At 38.2% G+C, this 19,682-nt stretch overlaps 1 protein-coding gene across 1 annotated transcript; it reads left to right on the top strand.

The window, feature by feature from the left end:
* The first annotated feature begins 211 nt into the window (after positions 1–211).
* On the top strand, positions 212–12,942 carry LOC142144743 (uncharacterized). Its single transcript, XM_075203901.1, has 8 exons — positions 212–293; positions 1,235–1,349; positions 2,334–2,478; positions 5,783–5,896; positions 7,420–7,564; positions 8,880–9,028; positions 10,362–10,501; positions 11,850–12,942. The coding sequence occupies exons 2-8, from the start codon at positions 1,244–1,246 to the stop codon at positions 11,969–11,971; spliced, it is 921 nt and encodes a 306-aa protein (XP_075060002.1). The 5' UTR covers positions 212–293; positions 1,235–1,243; the 3' UTR covers positions 11,972–12,942.
* The last annotated feature ends 6,740 nt before the right edge of the window (positions 12,943–19,682 follow it).

Raw genomic sequence — 19,682 nt, 5'->3', positions numbered from 1 at the left:
GATGTCACAGAAGTGCTAAGCAAGATCGTCGTGTGAAGCCCTCTTTGCATTCCACGTTAACAATGTTGTGTAACTTCTCCCATTGAGAGTTGCATAAGCCTCCCCATTCATCACTTAGCAGCCAATCACAAACAAGGTAAATGACTCACACTCCCTCCTTATTGGTCTCCATAAACTAAGAGTAAGCCCTGCCTGCTGTTGTATAAGTTCTATTATGTTTAAATAAACGTGATATTTCATGTTGTCTACAGTCTGCTGAATAAAGAAGTTCTGAGAGTGCAGAAAAAGGAACTGTAAGTATAGATATTAATTCTGAGTAGTATAATTATGTATGTAGTAAAATCTGTATGTTAAATCAGGGCGTTTCCATACTCTGCACATGAATTCTTTCTGCTCATGATGCACAGTTGAAAATAATGCACATTGTATATTGATTGGCAATTAATGATTTCATTCAAAACATGTAGTTTTTGCGTTTGTTTTTTCTTATATAGTTTTCAGTTGAGATATCAGTTACCTAAGCAATATATAGGTGCAATTAGTAAGCTTTGTGTTATTCAAAATATTTCTCTTGATATGTTCTTTTATTGCCTTGCACTATATAATGTGTATGTGAACCTTCCTTGTAATGCAGTATAAGGAAATGAGGAGACCTCTTTAGCTTTAGCTATTCTGATCAAAGCTGATGTGTTTACTATGGGTCACCTCACCACACAATGATTGAGTTTGCACTAGATTGTTAAATAAGCTACTGTTTATTTGCAGATCCTTTTTATTTGACAATTCAATTAAAATTAATTAACCCATTTTCTATGTTTTAACGAGATCTTTATGATTACAAAACATTTATTTGCAAATAATACTACATGTTGTTGGCCTGTGTCCTTTTCTATACTTTACCTCATGACACTATCCTGCATCGACCAATAGTAGCCAATTCCTGGGGTATGATTGGCCTACCAGCTAATACCCCCTCTCCCACCCGCTATTACCCCCCTCTCCCATCATTTTAAAGAGGTGAAAAAGATTGACAGTTCTCTGGCTTGGGAAAGAATGTTCATAAAATATTTCTAGTGGGTGGCAGTGCAGCCTGTAAGTACTATACTGTGAATATCTATTGCCAGCTTTAGAACAGTTGATTTGGTTCGGTCCACAACTGTTGATTTTCTTTTGATGAATAAGTGAAGAACAACCCACTAACCTTAGTTTTCCTCTCTTTTTTTTGTTTTACCAGATATTAAAAATGTATGAACACAACATTTTCAAAATAATTGTGATTTTCCTCACTCTTGCTGTCTATATTGTTATGGTGGCGTTCAATGCTGGGGCTGGCTCTGGATTAATGAAAGGTAAAGGAAAAAATGTTTTTTGTGAAGTGAGATGATCCCTGTCTATCGTATCAGATTTTAACAGTTGCACTCTGATCAATATATGCTATCTGGCCAACCCTTTCTCTGCCAGGATGATACGTCTATGTGACAGGTTGTCTTTGGTTAAGTATAGGTTATTTAAATCCTGTAGCAGAGAAAAAATGTTCCTCTCTCTGTGGTTCGCCTGAGAGAGGGAGAGATTTAAAGTACACTCAATTTGGTAATAGCATATCGAGCAACACTCTGTCCATTTCCTATCAGTCCCCTGTTCCATGCCAGATCTGATTTGTGCAAAGCATTGAAGCGGAAGAATGGCATTGGTTGCAGTTAACATTGTAGTAGGGTTAATTGACATGATAAAAATTTCAATTCACATGAGAATTGCCAGACCCAAGGGCTTCTCCCAGGTGGGTTTTAATAAAGGGGTTGTCTACCTTCGCATAACTGTAATTTATTGGTTTGTACATGCTGTTTCAAAACGTTCACTATTTATTTTACTTTATCTTTCTGACTTCCTTGTGTGTGTTTTTTTTTTGTTTTTTTTACCAATCTATATCTATCGTTCAGGCAGAGATTTATATTTTAGTTACCCTTGATTATGACACGGAACTGCTCTGCAATTATATTCAGTGCATGAATCTGCTTTAGGGTGTATCCAAAAGGAACAAAAATATGTCTGAATGGTTAATCAAGGTCTTAGTGCAAAATACAAAAGGAAGTATGTACCGTTGCAGCAGATATTTGTCCAGCTCGACTGGTATGGGGAGTTTTTCTACTAAACAAAGCTAAGATGATTGGTGGGTATAGGTTACACTATATATATTTATTTAAAACATGTTGTTGTTTAACCTTTTATTGGTAATAGCTACCAATACACCATACAAAACTGAACAAACCATTGCTTAAATAAATAAGTTCAAAGTATGGAAAATTTACTTCTTCAGTGGTATTTTCTGTTTACAGGTATTTTCACCCAGTCAGTGGGAAACATCTCAAATAAATTCAATACAGACTTTACACCATCTGGGTGGACGTTCATGATCTGGAATGTGATCTTTGCTTGGCAGTTTCTTTGGCTTGGATATGTCCTTTCTGGGATATGTAGACGGTAATTATGATAATAACATCAGTGTATACATAACTACTATAGTTAGTCCATCCTGCTATGTTGGGAATGTTGGATTTATTTTCCTGAGATCCTCTAGCCCCTGTTGTGTAAATAAAAATGCTCCACAGCGTGACAAGACAAAACATTTTGGCATTATATTGCATAATGAATAGAGAATTCCTCTTAGCAGCACTGTACTGTATTAGCAGAGTCCATCGGTTACTAGCACCAAAATATATTTCATGTATCAAATATATATTTATATCATAAATTTACAATAATCTGCAATAGTAACTTTTTTGGTTAATCATTTTGAAATATAAGATAACTTTTACCATTTATTTCCGTGTACCAAACATACTTGAGGAGTCCACTTGGGCTTGTGGCCCACTGGAGAATCTTCTGGTAAATGTAACCCACTCCAGTCCTGTCTTTTACACATATCATACATTGAAATCAAGATGGAAAACACATCAGGGGCTAGATTTACTAAACTGCGGATTTGAAAAAAGTGGAGATGTTGCCCATAGCAACCAATCAGATTCTAGCTGTCATTTATTTAGTGCTTTCTACAAATTGACAGGTAGAATCTGATTGGTTGCTATAGGCAACATCTCCACTTTTTCAAACCTGCAGTTTAGTAAATATACCCCCAAGGGTCATTTATGGAACACAGAAAAAAAGTTATTTTGCTGGAAGAAAAATGCCTGCGTCCCCCACTAAACAATCAATGCTCTCCCTCCTGAAATCACTCTATCGACCCCTTGAATCTTACTAAAATAACCTTATACTCCTCAACAAAATCTCATGTTACAGGCACTACACAGTGTCTTTTGCATCCCCTGCACTTATACTACACAATGATTGGTTCCAGAGTTGGATGCACATCCAGAATATAACAGCAATACATGTACATCATGCTCATCGCATTACCTAGTACAGAGTTATCTTGGATATTTCCTAACAACAATTGGATATTCCCAACAGTTTAATCTGGTCATTTTACTCATTTTGTTAGTTCACTTTACTTTGCTGAAGAAAGTAGAAACAAATGATACTAAGAGTCATGTGCAGGCAGAGAGTCCCATGGACTACGGCTCTGAACATGATCCTACCATGTTTTATGCTAAATCTCTCAGCATGATACATATGCTGGTCACACATCGCAAAAGATACTGTTGGTTTTGCTTTGCATCCACTGGTTGTCCCATACATCTGGATAGGAGGATCGGGGGGCTGCAGGTGTAGCTGATGTACAGTACGAGTGTGTACACTGATTAAGAGACCTATTTTGAGTGGGGCGCATTTCTAGTTATACACCTATTAGTAGGTGTATCTGCTGCGACTACCTGAGACGAGGTGCATACATGCTGATGATTATCAGCACTGTTCTTTGCAGTGTAAATAAAAATGTTAAAATAAAACGAGAACTAATAGTGTAGGCTGGTTACAGCGAATGTGGTTGCTGAAGCGGCATTTGGTCCCCTGCAAAAGCCACAATCAGCATCAGGCTATGACAGTGTTGGGGCTGGCCTGGTCACATTATAGCAGAAAAAATCTGTCCCCATGGTGATAGCACTCAGAGTGATGGGTGTGGGGTTATACATAATAATAGAAAATAAGTGTGACTGGATCACTTATAAGTAATTTATGATATACATTTATTTAAAGGAAATAGCACAGGGCGCTAATTTATATAACTGCAAATGCACTTATTTTTGATATTGTGTATATTTTGGTAAGGGAAATCTTTATTTCTGAGACCAGGGAAGAAACTCATTTGTTTTAACTTTGCTAGAGGAAATGCACTCATGTCTGCGGTATATGTTTGATTTCTGATAAGCTTTTATTTGACGCAGTCTGTGTGTAGTTTCTAGAGGATGTCCTCATTAAGGCTAATTAAGTCTATTCAATGTGAGTAACCAACACTTGAACACCCCACAGGAGGTCATTGCTCTGACTTCCTGAATGGCTTTTGTTAAGGGTTTTAGAACCTGTCTGAATGTTGTAAACATCACGTGATGTAGGATCACAGATAAATGTAAGTTGTGTTAAGTATAAATTGCATTTAAAATCTAAGAACATCCTGAGATCTGATGGAAATCTGAGGAAATCTGTTTGATATGGAAGTTAAATTGTGTTAGATGCAGGATTAGAGTACATCCTGATGTTAATGTTTAAATGAAATATTGCAGTCTGTGCGAAGCCTTCTCTGATCAGGGGGCTGGCTTACCATCTTCCAAGACTAGTCTCTAAAACTGTATAATAAGAGATCCCTTGTACACTGAAATGTATCATTCTGATGTTCCATCTGACCTGACCACTGATACCTTTAATCATGACACTTGAGTTAAATAAACATCACTCTGCTTCAAGACCCTGCTTGACAACATTTTCAATATTGCTGTATTCCTGTGACCTACAGATTAGACCCTAAATCTAATCCGCCATCCGGCTGTTCTGAGGTTTGGACCCAGCTCCTATTACCACCGCTCTGCCGCTACCCAGCAGCTCTGGTCAGTGTAGTAGGCCAAGGGGGATCCATCCACAGCACCCTGATCCATCGTAAGCAGTCTCGGGTACCAGCCCAGGTGTACCAGCATGGCAGTGTCACAATAATATTTTAGTATTCGGCGCTACAGGTCCTAGCACAACCTGGCAGCCAGTATCTGCTTAGGTATGTTGGTGCTGATAGAACTACTAGTGCCAGCATATCCATGGCACCAGCATGCTGATGGTAACATTTTCGTTATTTATTTTCTCTTTTTTAAACATCTTTAAAACACCAGTTGATGATGATGACTGGTGTATCTAGTAAGCTGCCGCATCTATGTAACTTAAAGTGTATCTTAATCATACTTGTCAACTTATTACACTTCCCTTCTGGGAGATCACAGTGGGAAGTGATGTGTGAGGACGGAAGGGGGGGCGCCAAAAATTGCGTCATGGAGGCTCCCATCCTGCTCTCTTCACTAAGGCAGTATGCAGGAAAATGGCCTGCTCACCCGGGAGACCTACCCGGAATTAGTGAGTCTCCCGGACATTCTGGGAGAGTGGCCAAGTGTGATCTTGATGCGCTTTAAGCCTATATTCTTACGCGCCTTTTTGAGCTGCACGTATCCAAAGATATTTGCATTCAAAATAAGCGGGTAAGAACCCAATTTTGCACTAAGCTAAAAACAGGCCCTTATTGTATATTGTTATGTAGTATGCCTAATAATTTAAATTATTAATAATAATAATAAAATATAACAATTAAAATACATTTACCACTGGAAATAACTTTTTTTTATTTTACCTGCAGGAGCGAGCTTGGGTGGATGTATTCAAAACCAGATCTTTTTCCAGTCTACTTTTACTTTGTGTGGATGCTGAATAATGTCTTAAATATAGGATGGCTCTTCCTGTGGGACCGAGAGTAAGTTACAGTAAGACACATTTTACTGTAAATGGACATTTACTTTGATGGTAAATAGATGTGTTTTGTTTCATCTGTGCACAGAGATAAGCCAGTCTCACCCAGGAGACATGAAATCTGAACCAACCTCTACATGCGGAGCCAGGCTGCAAATGTATTTCCTTTCCGGGTTATCATTCAGTTTTAGTCCATGCTTGTGATTTTGCTAGAATATTCAGTTAAAAAAACAACAACAAAGGAAACCATGTTTCTTATTTGCCAGATTCTATCCATTTCAGTACACTTTACAACCCTGGTGGCGAGGGATTATGGGAAAAACATGAACATATTGCTGTTTTTTTCCCTGGTGGTACATGAGATAACACACACACAATTCATACAATCGCAAATACTTGTAGGGAACAGCAGACTGCATTGGTTCTGCATGTTGTACTCCAAAGGGGGAATTCGATTCAGTGTGAAACCCATTCTGAGATTTGTGCGATGTGTCTCCATGGGGTGTTCGGTATCTAAAACATTGTAGCGGTGCAATGTTTTAATAGCTGTATAACCTGGAAGGGTATGCAGCCGCATATAGTGTGAGGCTCCTACGGGACCTTGTGCAGAATTGAATTCTCCCCAAAAGGTTTACCTGTTTCCCTTTCAACCAGCGGATACATAACTTCTCTAGTCCTCTTCCTGATAATTTTAATGCCAAATCAATGGCATGATGTGGGCAATATGCCTATGTATCTGTATATGCTATAACCCAAAGGTGATGTACTAGAAGTTACAACCATAAATAGTGAATCGTGGAGCTTTAGTTGTGTCAACAACGTAAGGGTAGTGTCACATGGGCGTTTGTTGCGCCTGTGTATTTTAGTCTTTAGGACAGGACGTTTATGCTCACATTAAGACCAGTGTTCATACTAGAGTGTATCATCATTTATAGAACATATATACACTGCCTGATGGTTCTCAGCAAATAGAGTATAGAGTTCAATTCGCTGCCAGAAAGAGCACTAGTTTAAAATCAGCTTATATTACAAAATGGTGCATATGCTGTAGCCGATCGCAACCAATTATATATTAACATTCATTAGAATAACTACACTAGATAAACATTGGTTTCATTGGGTTAAATAGTATCATTGCTCGATGCCAGTGGTGAGAAACAGGTGGCCCGCCGAGGCTTCACCTGCATCCCACCAGCCGGCTGCTCCCGATCTTGTCTCCGCGTCATATTACCTCCTCTGCACAGTGCAGGAAGGTCACATGGCATACCTGAAGGAGTGCACTGTGCTCTCCCTCTTTCCCATGTGTGGCCCCTTTGTAGACTGGAGGGCCGCATGTGTGACCCGTTACCTCTTTTATGTTACCCCTCACTTCTTTATGCCAATAAGCCCTACTGTGCTTGTGTTTCATTGTTATAGTGTTGTATGTTGCTTACCACTGATTTATCCCTAGATATATACTAAAAGTATTAAGTGAATAATACCATTAGTTACATACGGTATTTAATGTTCTCCTTTTATTTATTTTAGATATTTGATTCCTGCATTGGTGTTTCTGGGAGCTATTGCCTTAACAAATTATATAGTACTCTATATTTCCTACCGAGCTTTATACCTTAATGGGGTCTGGCTATGCAAACAAAGAAAAGTGGACTTGTGGCTCATTCGAATTTTTGTAAGTTGCATTTTTAAAAACAACCATACAAGATCAATCCCATTGATTATCCAAATGTTTTTCCAATTGAAATCTGGGGGTATACTAAAGATGTTGCCTATTGCAACCAACCAGTATCTAGCTGTCATTTTGTAGAATGTATTAAATAAATGATAACTAGAATCTGATTGGTTGCTATAGTCAACATCTTCACTTTTTCAAACCCGCAGTTTAGTTGAAGTCTGACAATAACAGTAAGACTCATATGCCTAATAATATCCTGCAATTTGTCTTATATTTTCCTGTGCCATGTACTCAGTGAGAATATTACATGCTACATGCAAAGCACAATTAATCTTTATTTGATATTTTAAACGCCTGGTGGTGGCGCCATTGATCAGATCATTTGAGTAAGAGCTATTGGTAATGTTGCAGCGTCTACATATTATCTATATATTACTACTTGTAAATATTATTTATTTTATTTATTAACAAAGTATTTTAGCAGGGAGAAATACATTGAGATTCAGATATATGAAATATAAATATCTTACAGCGTATTTAAACAAATATTATACTGTAAAGTATCTGGCTATACAAATGTTTCTATGCTTATTTTTGCTGTGTAAAGAGATTTGTATGAGGAGATTATCTGGTAGTAATAGTGGTATTTTCTATTATTGTGTTGTGTTAATTTTCTGTCTGTAGCTGATATTTCATTTTTGCATATCAAGCAATGGATATGTTTATAAGTACATTTATTTTATGTGAAAATTACCTTATCTATACTCTTCAAATTTTTGCCAGATCTTGAACAGAATCTAAACTATAGTTTGTATATTTTTAGCTCATGAAGGCAGTAATTCAGAATCCAGTAACTGCATGAAATCAGAATTTGGGGTTGGTCAGACTCAATAGAAACAAAGTCAAAATGTGTATACATGTGTGTGTGTTTAGATTTAAATAGCACAATCTAAATCTGGATACAAAACTATACCAAGATGTAACACATCATATTGGTGAGTTTGCTTGGCTCGAATAAGACAATATATAGGAGAAGAGATTTTTTGAAACAATAGAGAAAGATATTCAATAATAAAAATGCTGGATTGTTGTGAATTTTGGTATTGCCATATCATTTATTGTAAGTGACAGGTGCACTTTTAGTTTGTTGTTTTTTCCATTGGCCTGAATAGTGACTGGCATTAAAATAAAATATATTACACTTAATAAAGTTAACGCTTAAATTGTATTATTACTCTTGCACTAAAATTAGAAGTGACACAGAAATAAGTCTTATTCACAAACTAAAGCAAATGTTTGATTTGTACCGTAGGCTCAGAATGGAATCGCTGTATACGCTACTTGGACTACAGTAGCTTGTTTACTCAACTTTGCTGTTGCTTTGACATACAATGGTAACATCCCCAACAGTACATCCACTACGGTATCACTATCCATCCTGGCTTTTGAAGTGGTTTTATGGTATGTGGTTACATTTAATGTCCAATTATATTCTGTATATTAATCTCACTATGAAAAACAAAGCATTACTTAACATACTAGTTTGCCTCTTGTATGTGTTGTATTGTTCTATTATATGTACAAGGATATATTGTAGACAAAACGTAAAAGTATATTTTGGACTTGTGAGTTTGAAGGTGACCGATTATTATTCTGTTTGGGAAATATGATTTGAGCTTTCTGGCCAATCGTTTAGATTATCTTGCATTATTGTGATGGCAATTCAGAAACTATACCTAGCAATACATTTTTGTTTTTTTTCCATCTGCCAACACATATCTCTTCAACTCGTATATCTTCCCCTCAGCTTACATAAGGGTACTCATTTCTGGACAATTCATAGCCTATGCAGATATGACTCTTATGTACTGATTAGTCCGTATGTAAGCAGGGGATGTAAGAGGAGCAATTATTATTCATCATCATCATTATCATTTATTTATATAGCGCCAACATATTCCGTAGCGCTTTACAATTTGGGACAAACATAATAAACAAACTGGGTAAAACAGACAAAGAGGTGAGAAGGCCCTGCTCGCAAGTTTACAATCTATTATTATTATCTTTAATTTATAAGGCGCCACAAAGGGTCCACAGCGCCGTACATAACACACCAAAAACAGTGAGCCATGACACAATATGATACAGAAAAAACAAAAATGAACAAAACTATATACATAGACACAGGTAACATGGTGATGCAATTCAAATTATTACTGAGACAATGAGTGAAAGTGATGGTAGAAATCAGCGAGAAGTAGGCCGAAGCTTAAGAAAATAGGGCTAGGGAAGCAGGCCAAGAGGCACAGAGGGTGATGGAATAGTAAAAGGAGAGGGCATCCATTCTATATTTCCCTATAGTAGAAAGCAAATCTATGTCCTGTTGAGTCACAAGACATTATACTCCTGATGTTACACAAACGTGAACCTGAATGGCAACCTTTGTTGTAGTCATCCGCTGAAGGTTGCTCCAAGCATAGCACTCAATAGAAAGCTGTGATGAAGTGGTGAGAATTGCGCTTTCTCTTTCACTTTGGTGTCATCAGTGAGAATTCACCAACAGAAGGCAGAGACCCTGGGTCTACTAAGAACACTAAATGCTTCAACTTAACTGAACGACTAAACTGTGTTACAACAAGTCTTTCAATGTATTAAACCCGCAAGCACCTAATTATGACTTTGATCCTATGCATGTATATACTTTGACAGCACTGTCATTATATAAACTTTATTAGGAAGTACACATAAATGGACACACAGAACATTCATATGTCTGTTTCATTTATTTCTCCAGGTTTTATTTGGAAAACTTTGTATTTGATAAGTATGTCCGATATACACTGACGGTGTACCCTGTGGTTATCGTGGCCTTATCTGGAGCTTTGAACAAAAACTTTAATAAATCTTCACCAGATGGAAACAATATTTACATAGGTAAGATAACCTATTTCTTAGCATATTTTTATTATTAAAACAATATGGTAATATTTTTATTGTAAGCATATAAAATGTGGCTACTTGATCATCCCTTTTACAATTCCGTTGTCTTGTATACAGTCTTTGCGGCCAGCAATACATATTTTAAAATACTGATGTCTATATAAAGATACAACGATGTTTATATGCACATGTTCATTTTTTATGTTTTTTTGTTTTTTTTTTTATTTACGCAAATTTTTTATTGAAATATTTTACATTATTAAAAAAAGCTTAACTACATTAAAGCTAAACCCACGTAAGGGTAGTAACAGTGTCATAAAATCAAACTTACAATATTTAAGCAAAGAGTAAATCAGTAAATATTAAAATATTGGTGGTTAAACATACAATATAAGAATAAATAAAACATTTTAATATTTTTTTTTGTGAAGTGTCCTCAGTCACAAAAAGTGGTCTTTATCATTTCAAAATGATCATATATATCTATAATGTCCGAATATTAAAATATTAGGGGCTAGGCATCAGTACAGGACATAGTACCAACCATCTCCCACAGTACCTACATAATAAAAGGAGAAGTCCTCCACTGATACCAAATTTTCTCATATTTATTAGTGAAGTTATGACTTCCTTGACTTATGTGCTATACTTTTACTGCCGCATCTAATATTTCCTTATGACCTATTATTTCCTCACTGCCTGACGATTGTGTATTTTTCCCCTCTACCAAAAAATAATAAATAACGTATAAGCCAAAAAAATAAAGCCAACTAGATGACTACTCCCAATGAACAACTGTTTAGGTATTTGTCTCACATGTAAATCCTTTGTTACAAATATTAAATTAAATTGATACAAGCCCTTAGAATGTTGAGCATTGTATTTTTTTGTGTCACAATTGCACTTCTAACACGTAGGGCCTTTAAAGAAACGTTGTATGACAGACCAAGTGCAGACAGTATTCTTGTTCATGTTTGACCTATAGCCTGGTCCGGACAGTCCAGGCAACAGGTTCTGTCAGTTACACAGATACTTATTCAATGTTTAAAAACACCACTGTGCTTTTACGTGGGATCCCAGTCAGTGTAATGTTAAAATTGATTCCATATCCTCTACTTTTGTCACGTAGGGCTAAAGCTGCATGAAGGTTGAAAAGTTTATATTTATTACAACAATCTTAGAATAGTGTTACATTTATGATACTCTTGTACTGTATATGTTCAGATGGCATAGAAAATGCAGCCCGGCAATAATTTAGCAGTACTGATTGGTCTCTGCTAATGTATGGTCAACCTGCCTCTGAATTCCTATTGTGTTAATCAGTTTATTCCCATTTTTACAGCGGTGCTGCTGGCGGTGGGTTGTGCTGTGTTCGCTGTGCGTGTGGTTTTAGTCATATGGAGACATTTCAAGCAGCCACTTAATGCAGCAATGTCAAACAAGATATCGTTTCCCCTGGAGTAAGAAGAATTTAATGCATTACTCCTTGCTCCATGATATTGTCAACACTTCATCCAAGGAAACATTAATCCTGTAATATTAAATTATCTATTACCTGTCTGCATTTTACCCAAATGGTTATTGATTATACTGTGTTAAGGGAACATACATATTTATATCAACATTGGACCAGTTCTAAGGAAAATCATCACTGATCAGAAAAACTTTTTTAAGCTCCAGTAACTCCAGCCATTTGGATGACTCCCCGTGCTGGTGACTAGCATTGTCCTGCAGCTGCTGGCAGTAGAATTTTTGAAATTCAGTAATGCTGACACTTTTGTGTCAGTAGCCATTGATTAGGTAGCTGTGTTCTCTATCCAATCAGTTGCTGTTGACACAAAAGTGTCGGCAGTGCTAAGATTCCAAATTCTTCTTCCATTAACAGCAGAAGAAAAGACCGCTATTGAGGCACTGGAAGGAGGACGATTTAAAGAAAATTTGTTAAAGGGTGGATTTCTATAAATTTCTACTTGACGGTAAGATGGAACAGACTGTGGAAAGGCAATGAAAATGCTTGATGTTTCATTATTAGCAGTTACAGGATTTCACATCCAGTCATGGGGGTTTCATTAACTATAGTAGTAGACATTAATGTCTAGTAGTGAAGAAGTTAAAAAGTACTTTCTACTTTATCTATCTAACATGTAACAAATAACACTTTTAAAATTATTCAGATCAGAACTGCAAAGCTGGTTCTGTTTTAGTAATTTTGACAACAATTCACCTTAACTGTATAGTGACCTACATTCTGTGATGAAGGACTTAAAAAGATAGAGACACTTATATATTATAACAAATATATTAAATGTGCACAATTGCTCCATACTACTAATGGTAGTTTTATAAGTGCTACGTAGACTATTGGAGTTTTTGTAAATACAGTTTGTACATTTTTGTATTATAAGTGTATTTTTTGTTATGTACAATTGTTTCCTATGTTTTTTTTTTACATAAATTATCTATTTTGATTAATAGATTGTGTAATAAAATCAGTAATATTATAATATGTTTGTATTTAATTTCCTGTTTTGCCTATGCCCTTTTAATCATGTTTTTTTTTAAACCAAATAGAACCTGGGTTATTAAATAGGGCACCCAATGTCAAAACAGGCAGAGCCTAAACAAAGATCAAATAAATAGGTCAAAGAGAGTGAGTTTGGATTCGAGCAATGTACTAGTTCCTGGTGTTAAAGATCTCACCAGCATGTTAGAGGCCAAGGTTGCTCCTGGTGACAAGACCAAAATGAAAGCAAAGCCAGATCTAAGTGTCATGAATCACCCTACCAGTTAAGTTATCAGACCCCGTTGTAGACAAGAGCTTCAACTTCAACAACCCCCGTTACTATGGAACCAGATATATTCACCGGTACTTGGTTGTCCCCTGGATTTAATGTTGAGTAGTATTAACTTAACTGAGATGTTGCCCTATGTGTATGATACAGTGACAATTTTTTACTGCAAGTGAAATTTAATCTGGGGTCATGTCAATCAGGAGCTTCCAAAAGACACCACTGATGTACGGTGGAACAGGCTGAGCAAATGTTGCCCATTTGATTTAGTTTACATCTCTTCATGTATTACATCTCCACAGGTATTTTCTTGCAAACAAGCCTTAGCAGGCTGCACAGTGCATGAAGCCATCGGCAACCATCTCTTTGTCAGGAAATTTGCAAGGAATCAGAACGCTGTGCCCTGTTCTCATCAGTTCAGTGTTGTGTGCAAAGTCAGCTCTATTCTGAAATCGTGCAAATAGCTTGAACCTTTCATTTGAGTGCTTGGGAAATTTCATGACCCAGGCTACTTCACTCTCATTACGGTGAACATGCTGGATATTGCTGACTATTTTTGAGAGGGACTTCTAACAGTGCAGGCAGTACTGCTTTTTGTTATTTGTCCTGCTGCCATCACTTTTTGGGAAAGTGTTTGATGGAGACCGCGTCACCTTTTCTGCCTTCTGTGTTCAAAATACCGCTGCCATCAAATCAAGAATCAATGTGCATAGAACGTGCCTCTGTGTTCCATCACTTAGTTCCACTGCTTCGCAATGGCTCATCACCGCTGCTATTGCTGGTGTCTGAACCACTCTCCTCTGAAGGGTCAGGAACATACCCATCTCCTCAGCTCTCCAGGCTATTTTAGAGCCACCACTGAACTGTCATTACCCACTGTCCCCACTTTCCTTTTGGAAGGAGAAAGATGTGACCGTCTCGTATTCCCATTATGTGTAAAAGGGCAGGAAAGCTGCAATCTCCTTCACTTCCAGCGTGTACACGGTCAAACGATGCTGTTCCAGTGACATCCAGTGGTGTTGAGTGTGCGCACACTGTCCCCTCCACCTCAGAAAAAAGACACGGTTTTGATCTGACATAAATGTCTCGCAGGGCCGCCATCAGGGGGGTATGGCTAGTACTGCTGTGAGGGGCCCAAACAGACTAGGGGGCCTCTCCGTCTGTCCGAGCTCATCCCCAGCCATTTGCAAGCCAATCGGTGCTCGCTGTGTCATTGACTACGCACTCACGACTTACGTTCAGTCGTTGCAGCGACACAATCAGTCCGATAGAGGACATAGATTCAAGAGAATCTCAGGAGACAAGTCAGCAAATTCAAGCATGAAGAGTTGCAGCGAAGCAGCGGCACCGAGATCAAGCAAGAAGCTGGCAGGGCAAGTCAGAAGAGCTGACTGATATAAGATGGCGAGAGGCAGCAGAAAGCCAGGGAATGCCAAGATGAAGAAGGAAAACAGCTGGAGGCCATCCACAGGAGTAGCAGCAGGGGAAATGTACTGAGCTTTCACAATGGAGCTTTTCTTCTGAGAATAACACCATTAGATACCATCTATGGCTGCTTTAGGGACTGTTGTAATCAGGATCCCTCAGATCTAATGTCTCTATATACATACACTGGGGAATAGAATTTGTGGGAGTTTGCCTTGTTCTGTCTCCAAATACCTGTGACTATTTAGTTTGTGGTCTTTTTAAATACATATATACGAATGACCATATGATTTAACTATCTACTGTCACTACCTTATACATTGTTGATTGCCGTTGATATCTTGGGATTTCATTTAAACAATGGATGATAATAGGATCATGGACTGATGAATATCTATATGGTGATCATCGGTTGATCCACAGATCCCACTTACTGGCTCCATATTCCATGGTTTATATTTTAAACAACATTCTCTTTTCTGTTCACATTCTTTCTATTTTTTAATATATCTCACTTTCATAGACCGCGGGTATATTTATATGCTACAGAGATAGGTTTCTTTTAATATAATATAATTAATAAAGGTACCGACCCATGTTTTTTTTTAATGGAAATATTGAATTGGATAGGAGTGCTTTGTAAATCCATTACTCTATTCTTTTTTTCATCTATACTTACAAATGGGAAGAGCATCTCTTCACCTAATTACTAATAATGAAGCAGGAATGAGGAATATCCTAACCCTGTGCGGATGACTTTATTTCTTTATGTATTACCTGTAGCCAACAAATTTTAGAAACTAGGCATGTGGGGGAAATTTAGACATTAGAGCTGCTATCAAGTAAGAGGTTGCACTCAAAAGGTAGGCCCCCATTAATGATAGGCTCTTGAGGTGCTTTCCAGTATAGGATCCATTAAAAGTACTGTAGGTTTTTGGTATCTTGTCCTGTACTGTCCTGTCTATTTCTCCTTAGTTTCGCTGTATGAAATTGTGGGTGACTTAGATAGGGTAGTATACTATACCTAGTGTTAGAAGCTAATGTTGTGTAGCATACTGATCACATAGAGTGTTGTTCGGACCAGGGTGCCGCTATTATTGTTGTAGTTAACACTAGAGTGTCTGGTACATACTAGTAAGGGTAGACAGCTCTATGGGAGGGTTGTTGTGCTTCGTCCCTTTCATAGACGCCAGTCCTGGGAGTCTCGGTCCCAGTTCTGTTATTCTCTTGGTGAGACCCTCACCATTGGTGAGTAAGATATTTAGGCAGGAGCCTTCTCTATCCTGAATATCTGCAGCCCTGCGCCCAGGTCCAGATCAAAATAAAGGTGTTGGCAACAGGAATACACTGCAGTATCTCCTCTCCTTGCCACCAACTCGGACACTCCCTCTTTCCTTTTACATTATACTTCCCCCTGAGTAATTGTTGCTTTCTTTCCCCTAGACTGAAGCAGTGTGTGTAGAACTGATACTGAAGATACAATGTGAATGGTAGGTTGACCAATTGAGAACAGGTAGGCCCCGTTACAATGACACCTTTGGTGTGTAACATTTTGTGATGCCACCTATTATGATATGGTCACTGTGTCACTTATCATACAGTCATCTATTCTGATAAAAAATGATTTTATTAATATCAGCTATGTAAGTTACAGTCATGAACAATTTACAATATGGTTGATTCAAATTGTCAACCAGAATTTGCACCAGCAGAACGGAGGCATGGAGTTTAGCAAGAGCCCCCATCCCAGAATCCTAGAGAGAATAAGCAAGTAGAACGTATCACAGGGAAACAGAAACCAGAAGCTGTGGTAGGTGAAGATACGTGGTTCCCAAATCACTCAGACACGGTATTAGAGGAAAAATATAAGGATGATTTATTCTGCAGAACAGGACTAATTACAGCATGCCCCCCTTAACATAGCAGGTCCAACAAGTGAAATCAGTTCAGGTAAATCCAGTGAGATATGTTCCACAGTGAATCACTGGCAGAGCATCACCTCTTGGCCAAAGTCATTCACTCTCTCTCTCAACTCCCAGGCTAGCCTCTTTTATCACCTCATAATCCCACCTTGGGAACTGCCTGCCCAGGGGAGTTGCAAACGGTCTCTATAAGGTCTCTATTGGTGGGCTACTCACACTATGCAGCCCCTCCCCTACCTCCCCAGGTGTCTTCCCTCAGGTGACCTTTGCTGGGTCCGGCTCCTGGTTGTAGAGCTCATTAGTGGACAATAGGGAGTAAACAGAAGAAACAATGGTAACTTAATTCTCTCAAATCCTGAGTGTTCCCTGTGAATGTGGAATTTAACCCATGACATGCTTTTCCAAAAGATGTTACATTTCCATCACTGATACTTCCTGAGAACAACAAGGCTAAAACGTGCAGTCCGGGTTTGGATTAGAATAAGGAGTTGTAACTCTGGTTTCATACATCTTGCCCGTTTCTTTACAAATATTGAGGCAACTTTGCATGTCCTGCCCTATGACTTGCAATCACATGACCACAAGCATTGAATATCGGATGTGGGCAGGATCAGAGAGGAGAGGGAACCTGTTGCTGGAGGCTAGGAAGCAGCAGATGAGCCGACACCCAAGCTGCACTGATCACCAGGAACCAAAGCTGAGTTAGTGACAGTCCCCCCTCCTAATGGTGAACACTGAACATCCTAAAAATGGTTTGTCTAAAATTTTGTCTTAAGAGGAGCATGTATGTTATCAGCTTTAATACAAAAATTAAGGTTGTTCAATCAATTTATAGGTTCACAGTGGGTGCTTGAAATGGTGGGTCGGTAAAAGATATTTTACTTGTATATAAAATGCATAAGTCTCAGTTACATACAATGTCAAACATATGATAAGCCACCTGCCCCGTCAAAAACAAATGTCTGGAAATATCTTATGAAAGAACTTCAAACGGTGCAGAGCATGTAGGATTGCGCTTCCCTGATGCTCTTCTTATTCATTCCTTCACAGCACCTCCCCCACCCCCTCTTCCACCGCCTGGAGTCACTTAAACATACAGCAATATTCATCAGACACATCTCAAATGCAGCAAAGTGTTTGATTGCATCCTACTAGGAAATAAACAACCAACTACCAACACTTTTAGTTGTAATTAATAAGGTTTAGAAAATATATCACTTAATAATTAACAATAATTCTCCACAACAGCTCCAATAGATTTCATAGCACATGGTCATCTGGGCTTTACTATTATGTGGCCTCCAACTAGATATCATCATGAAAAGATATAGCGATTTTTAATGGTCTAATCATGAAATGATTGAAACCCTGATTTGTAAGCTGATCTCCTTCCCCAGTTTTCCACTGTTAACATACTTACCTATCGTCCCCTTGCCACCCTATCATGGACTCCGAAAACACCATTAGTCCTTTCTCTTTTTCTTTAGCCTTATTTTAATGAATATAGATTACATTTATTGTCACATCCCCATCTCCCCTCCTCCTCTCTTTCTTAAGCTTGATTTGTTCCCCATATGCACTGTCTGGGCATCATCATTAACTCCACACTCAATGTCTCTCCCCATATCCAGTCCCTCGCTCAATCCTGTTACCTCCACCCTCGCAACATTGCCACGATTCACCCTTTCCTCTTCCTGGATGTCACCAAGACCACCATCCACACTCTTGTGGTATCTCTTGATTACAGCAATATCCTCCTCATTGGCATTCCTGTCACACATCTGTTCCCCTACAATCTGTCCAGAATGCAGCATTGTAAGTAATCTTCCTCTTCCGCCATTCCTCTTCTAGTATGCCTCCCTGCAATGCCCTCCATTGACTCCCCATTCCTTTCAGAATACAATCCAAGCTGCTTACCCTATTAACGCCCCATTTAGGGCCTCCCCTTACTATGTCTTCAACCTTATCAAGAAATTCTCCCCTACTCTCCCACTCCTTTCTATCATCTCTTCTGTTCTCCTTTCACCACCTCACACTTCATCTACTTTATCTCCACCATTGGAACTCCCTGTCCTGCCTGATCAGACTTGCCCTCAACCTTCCACCTTTCAAGCACTCCATCAAAACTCACTTGTTCATACTTGTCTACCACTCCCCATTCTAAGACAATTACCTTCTTAATCTCCACCAGCCTCTTCTACTCCTTTCCCTTCACCCTTATTGTCTCAATTTGATACCCCACCCCATACTAAACAACTCTCCTTTTGCTCCATGTAAATCTTCCACTCTCTTCCCTTCAACCCATACTATCTCCATTTACATCCCTCCTTTAATGTTTACTCTCACAAGCATGGCCCTCTCTGCTTCCTATCTCCTCGTCCTTTTTGCAAAGTTTCTTTTATTCTAATTGTGTCTCCTAATGTAGTTCCTTTCTCTATTGTCTCTTCTTGTATTGATTTTTACTGATTTTATTGTTTCTCTTGCCCCTTACTTATTTGTATACTGTTTAGTTTATATTTTGTTGATTGTATGGTGCTATGGATTCTGTGGTGCCTTGTAAATAAACTATGATGACAATGATAGCACAAATCATATTACGCAGCACTGTACAGAGACTATGTAGTCACTTAAATTAGTCCTTACCACATTGGAGCTTACAATCTATATTTCCTTCCACATACATAGACTAAGAATATTATGTCAAAAATCTAAATCATAACCCCAGCGTTGTGAGGCATTAATGCTAACCATTATGCCACCAGACTACCCTTCATCATCATCATCATCAACATTTACTTATATAGCACCAGCAAAGTCCGTAGCACTTTACAATTGGGAACAAACATTATTTTATGTAACCCTAAAGCCCAAATCTGTAAAATTCAAGAAAATATTGAAAGAAACAAACAAACACAAAATACAAAATCCCATATAAAGACCTAACATGTACATAAAAGTTTGGTGAAGCAAGTGAATCAAAGGGTAGCGAGTTCCCTGCGCTTGAAATCGTACAGTCTAGACTAAGAACAATGCTGAAAC

The sequence above is a fragment of the Mixophyes fleayi genome, chromosome 3 (genome assembly GCF_038048845.1).
Source record: "Mixophyes fleayi isolate aMixFle1 chromosome 3, aMixFle1.hap1, whole genome shotgun sequence".
Taxonomy (NCBI): Eukaryota; Metazoa; Chordata; class Amphibia; order Anura; family Limnodynastidae; genus Mixophyes; species Mixophyes fleayi.
This window is presented reverse-complemented; position numbering and strand designations above follow the sequence as displayed.

What these genes read in the sequence shown, in the direction of transcription:
- LOC142144743 (XM_075203901.1), top strand. Translation starts at nt 1,244, where the DNA reads ATGTATGAACACAACATTTTCAAAATAATTGTGATTTTCCTCACTCTT. An exon ending in CTTTCTGGGATATGTAGACG is followed by an intron (nt 2,479 to 5,782) that starts GTAATTATGATA and finishes TTTTACCTGCAG; the next exon opens with GAGCGAGCTTGGGTGGATGT. An exon ending in GCTTTTGAAGTGGTTTTATG is followed by an intron (nt 9,029 to 10,361) that starts GTATGTGGTTAC and finishes TTATTTCTCCAG; the next exon opens with GTTTTATTTGGAAAACTTTG.